Below are 5,489 nucleotides of genomic sequence, written 5' to 3'. Positions count from 1 at the left end.
CTTATGAAAATCAAATTTCGATTAAAATATTGTTTTGGAGCCTAGATTTTTCTACCCATTCGTTGATAATAGATTTTTGTTAATAAAAATACTTATTGAGGCTTTTCTTCTCCTCGGGTAATAAAAAATACAAACGCGTAGTCAGTTTTTCTATACTTGATCTTTTTTGTCAGTAATAATAAAAAATATAATTTTTAAATAGAAATCATAGTTGGCTATGAACCTAATAAAAATGTTTAAAAATACTAATATAGAATTTAATTTACCTTTTCAAAAGTCTTTAATTATGCAGATAAATAATAAAATAGAATATTAAATTGTGAAAAAAATTATTAGGCAACAAAAAAACCTAATATTTCTCTCATTCTTAGAAATAGATACCCATAACTTTATATCGTTGGAAAGAGTTAAACGCCAGCATTTTTTAAGTTCATGTCCAACTATGATTTCCATTTAAAAAATAAATTTTTTATTACCTATTTCTGACAAAAAAACTCACTACGCCACTGGATTGTACTTAAAAAGTGCCTTAAGAACGTTTTCACAGAATTTTATTATTCTGCGAATTAAAAAGTTTTGGCTATTTTCAAAAAGGTAAAAATTCAAAAGACCCCGTATGTCAGTTGGCAGTGAAAATACCAACAGGCGATTTATGCCATTAACCGTGTTTCAGAAATTAAGCCCATGACATCTACATATGTCTATGTCATTTATCTAGTCTGGGATCTAGCCAGGAAATAGGTTTTCACTGTTAAAACAGACCAGTTTCGATCACCCAGTATAATGGAATGGAATAACATTTACTGATAACTTTTAGTAAATTTTACTCTCACTAGTGAGTGCTAATAATTACCTGTAAAAATCGATTTTTTTTTTTAAATACGACATTCACTGGCCCAGTGCGTAACTGTTAGCATATCCTAGTGATTGTCAACATTTACTGGATTTGTTGAACTTTCACTGTAACATATACATTATATTAGAGGTTTATTCATCAAGTCCAATATATTTTTATATATTTTCTTATGTATTATATTATTATGTATTTTTATAAAAAAATATGTTAAAATTTATTATATCTTAAAGAAATAACAAATTTGGATGTTACAACAAGGTTATGAAAAGTTAGAGTTTTTGTTTTTATTATAAAAGTTTACCAACTTTGACAGAACTATCAGTAAAAGTTAATTTTGCCAGGCAGCAGACTTGGTCAATAAATATGAACCACTGAAATCTAGAAATACCACCTATATAAATAATTTCTTTGCATTTTAATTCAAATTTATACAAATTTAATATAGATTTTTTTAAACTAATCCTAGTAATAATATATTTTTTGTTTTCTCTAAAACCATTTACCAGCAATAGTACGATTTTATACATGTACTTTTTACAATACCTAGCCATATAAGTTATTTCTAAATATACATAATATATTTTCTCTCTTTCTTTCTAAATAAATTATATTTATTTTCCCAACAATAAAACAAACTACACAGCTTTATTATATTTTGCGTTTCTTCGAAAACAATATAACAAATTGCACAAAGTAATCTTTACTCTAAGTAAAAATCATTGATATAAAAATTTAACAATATGAAAACGGAACGAACAAATCAAAATGAACTCTATAAAACTAATCTACCTACATATAAATACGTTGCTTCTTTTAAACCATGTCATTAGCCATGTCACTTCTCATGCCGTTACAAGTCTTGATGTGTAAATTGAGTGATCCTCGTGATATATATCCTCCGTTACATATTTGACAGATATAAGGACGTTCTCCTGTGTGTCCTCTTACGTGAATTCTCAGAGAGCAAGCTTGGTTAAAGCATTTTCCACAGTACTCGCAAGGATACGGTTTCTCGCCGGTATGGATTCTCTCGTGCATAATCAGATAATCTTTTTAGTAAAGCGTTTCTCGCAGAATCGACAAGAAAACGGTTTTTCACCAGTATGAATCCTGTAATGGATTTTCAACTTGTCGCTGGTACCAAAACCTTTTCCGCACAAGTCGCACAAGTGTCTTTTTTCATTCTTATCTTCACCGGCTCTATGTTTTGTGGTGATGTGTTTCAACAACGTGTCCACTTTAGAAAACTTTCAGACAAATGCTGCATTGGGTTTTATGCAAAGTTCCTTCAATGTGAACAGTGTGATGTCTCACCTGATGAATGGTCATGTATCTGGAGTAACAAAAAGCCTTGTTACAGACCACGCAAATAAAAGGTTTGATGCCCATGTGCTCGTTGCCGTGCTCTTTAAAAATCACCGAGTCGTTGAAGCCTTTGCCGCACGTTCCACAAGTGTAATAAAACTTATGGTAGTGTACTCGGTTAATGTGCGTCTGAAGGCACGTTCTTCTCGGAGTGCTATAGCTGCATAGAGGACAGACCATCATATCGTCTTTGGAATGCGTTTTCATGTGGATAGCGAAGGAATAAGCTTTTTTAGATTGGTGGTGGCATACCTCGCAAGAGTAAAATTCTTCGTGGACTTTCACGATGTGTTTTTCTACCTCCTCTTGAGTCTGATATTCGGCCGAACAAGTGTTACAGTAGTACAAGTCCTGCTCGTCATCATATTTAAAAGTATGCTCGTCGGAGGTTTTATTCTCGTGATGAATTTTCGCGTGATCGGTTAGGCCCTTTCGAGTGTCAAACTCTTGCAAGCAGCGTCTGCAAGTCCACAGTTTATGTTCCTGCTTCTTTCGTTGCAGTTTTGATTTTTTCACCTTCGGAGATTCGGATTTTTCTTTTTTGGGCGTTTTCAAGGCCTTTCCCTTCTTCTTCTTGCCTCCCGGAAGATATTCCTCATCCGTGTCGCTTTCTACCTTTATTTTAACTTTTCTGGGAGAGGGCTGCTTGGGCTCGGGAACTAAGCTGGAAGGCTCTAATTCTTGCTCGCTGACCTCCATTTCGACTTGCAAATGGGAGCTGTAGTGGAAGGTATTGTACAAATACCTAAAACAAAGGGTTGTAAGTAAAAAATATATATATTTTACGATTGTAGGTAATTTACTATATGTGATATTGTGTTTACTTACTCGCTTAACAACAGAACTCTAATTTTAAAAAGATATTAGTCCTTTTTAAACTTCAGTTATGTAATTTCGAATTTTTCTAAAATAATCGTCAGGTAACCAAGGAGTATAATAACAGCCATATAACAGCTGTCACTCGTTTGTCAGAAACTGACATGATACGGCTAACTTAATAAATTAGGGATATAAAAATAATATATTTACAAACATTTCCTTGACAACGAAGAACGTTAAAGTTTAAATCGATGTAGATACGTTTTCTTGTATAGAAGTATTAGGGAAATCAAGAAACTATATTACTATTAAAAATAAAGATAATTTTATAATTATTATGAATTTCGCTTAGATGAGTAAATAACAAAATTGAAAATATAGGGTGCCCCAATATTCCATGACCATCGAACTACTAGGTATTTTTTGGAATCAAATTAAGTTCATTGGACACGCTTTACCTCTATACAAAGTGCTTCATTTGCCCGTTAGAGGGCATTAACCTTTAAAAAATAAACACATTTTTTTTAGATATTTTAGGAGCCGTTATTCCGATTTGAATGAGATCTTTCACAAAATTAAGAAAAGTACGGGAAGGGTAAAAACTACTAAGGGTTTAAATTTTAGTATAAATATTTTCCAACTCAACCAACGACCGAATTTTTTCGTAAAATGGTATTTCTAGTATTTACTACATTTTTTGACTCGGTTAAATGTTAAAGCACTTATAGATATATACCGGGTGCGTCTCAAAAGGGGCTCACCACTATAACTTTATTAGTTTTTCAGGTAACAAAACAAGATTTGGTATGTTAGTATATGACCTAAATTAGGATTGATTGGCGTATTCAATTGTTTTTGGTCATTTCCTGTTTCACCGGAAATGACTACAACTTTTGATTTTTAAATGACACCCTCGCTATTTTTTTAATTTATTCGATAGAATATGACACTCTGAATAGAATGACATATCATATGTCAATTTTTGACATTTTCGCATATGGTTTATTTGAGGTTCTTAACGACAATTTGACTGGAAATACCAAGTGTGTGGTACCAAATTATTCGTAAAAAAATGCTTTTTTCAAATATGCTAATGAGCCACCCTTGTTCCATTTGAAAAAATTGAGAATGATTAAAAATACGACTTGGGCATCTTTTAACCGGCCAAGACAAGACATGAAAAACATTAGACGATCAATCTATTTTTCCAAGGCTCCTTGATTAAAAATTAGTATTTTTAACACAGCCATGGCACTCTAGATTGAAATTTAAAATACAATTTGTTTTTGAACGAATATGTCAAAAGTTGACATATGATATGTCATTCGATTAAGAGTTTCATTTTCTATCGAATAAAGTAGAAATACACCGAGGGTACCATTTAAAAATCAAAAGTTGTAGTCTTTTCCGGTGAAACATGAAGTGACCAAAAACAATTGAATACGTCAGTCAATCCTAATTTATGTCATATACTAACATGCCAAATCTCGTTTTTTTATCTGAAAAAATAAAAGAGTTATAGGGGTGAGCCACTTTTGAGACGCACCCGGTATAGAAAAACATAGATACCCAAAATCTCATACAAGTCGGAATAACAGTTGTCAATTACAGTTGAGAGTTGGCACCGTTGGTGTTACACAGCAAAATAAAAACACTAAATCACCACAATACACCAAAACACTTTTACTTTTACACTGGACTAGCATCATCAGCAGATGATTATACTACTAAGGAGTTTATAAACATCATCAGCAGATGATTATAAACTAACGAGTTTATAAGCATCATCAGCAGATGATTATAAACTAAGGAGATTAAACTAAGAAGTTTAAAATCATCTGCTGATGATGCTAGTCCAGTGTAAAAGTAAAAGTGTTTTGGTGTATTGTGGTGATTTAGTGTTTTTATTTTGCTTTTTAACAGTTGTCAAGATATCTGAAAAAATGTGTTTATTTTTTTAAATTTGATACCCTCTAGCACAAACTAAGCACTAAGCACTTATTACTAACTTATTTTGATTCCAAAAATGCGCAGTAGTTCTATGTCCACGAAACATTGGGACACCCTGTATAAGCTAAAAAACATATGATTAAAATTTACAAAATATATAAAACTGGATTATCTAAATTAAAATTACTGCATATTTAATATTGCACTACATATTTCTGTTGGGACTAAACAAAAAGATAAAAACTCATGGATAAAGTTGTTAAGTTGTTTTTCGCATCAGAAAACTCATCTTTGGCAGCAAAATTCAATTCGAAAATAGTGTTTTCTTTAATTTTATCAGAAAAATGGTCAGAAATAAAAAATGAACTACTAAACTACAGAAATAATTTATTAAAATCAAATACAGAGGAGTAAAATAGATATTTCCAGAAACCTCTTAAAAAATACCTTAAACATTAACTTCAAATTACATCCTCTTCTATCATACATGAGTTAAACT

The 5,489-nt window shown here is 31.6% G+C and overlaps 1 protein-coding gene across 1 annotated transcript; it reads right to left on the bottom strand.

Moving 5' to 3' along the window:
• Nucleotides 1–2,095: 2,095 nt before the first annotated feature.
• Nucleotides 2,096–3,194, bottom strand: LOC115876113 (endothelial zinc finger protein induced by tumor necrosis factor alpha-like). The gene is made up of 2 exons (XM_030891805.1): nucleotides 3,050–3,194; nucleotides 2,096–2,966 (listed from the first exon to the last, which is right to left on the bottom strand). The coding sequence occupies exon 2, from the start codon at nucleotides 2,918–2,920 to the stop codon at nucleotides 2,096–2,098; it is 825 nt and encodes a 274-aa protein (XP_030747665.1). The 5' UTR covers nucleotides 2,921–2,966; nucleotides 3,050–3,194.
• Nucleotides 3,195–5,489: the final 2,295 nt, after the last annotated feature.

The sequence above is a fragment of the Sitophilus oryzae genome, unplaced genomic scaffold, assembly GCF_002938485.1.
Source record: "Sitophilus oryzae breed Bouriz unplaced genomic scaffold, Soryzae_2.0 scaffold_1397_pilon_pilon, whole genome shotgun sequence".
Classification (NCBI taxonomy): domain Eukaryota; kingdom Metazoa; phylum Arthropoda; class Insecta; order Coleoptera; family Curculionidae; genus Sitophilus; species Sitophilus oryzae.
This window is presented reverse-complemented; position numbering and strand designations above follow the sequence as displayed.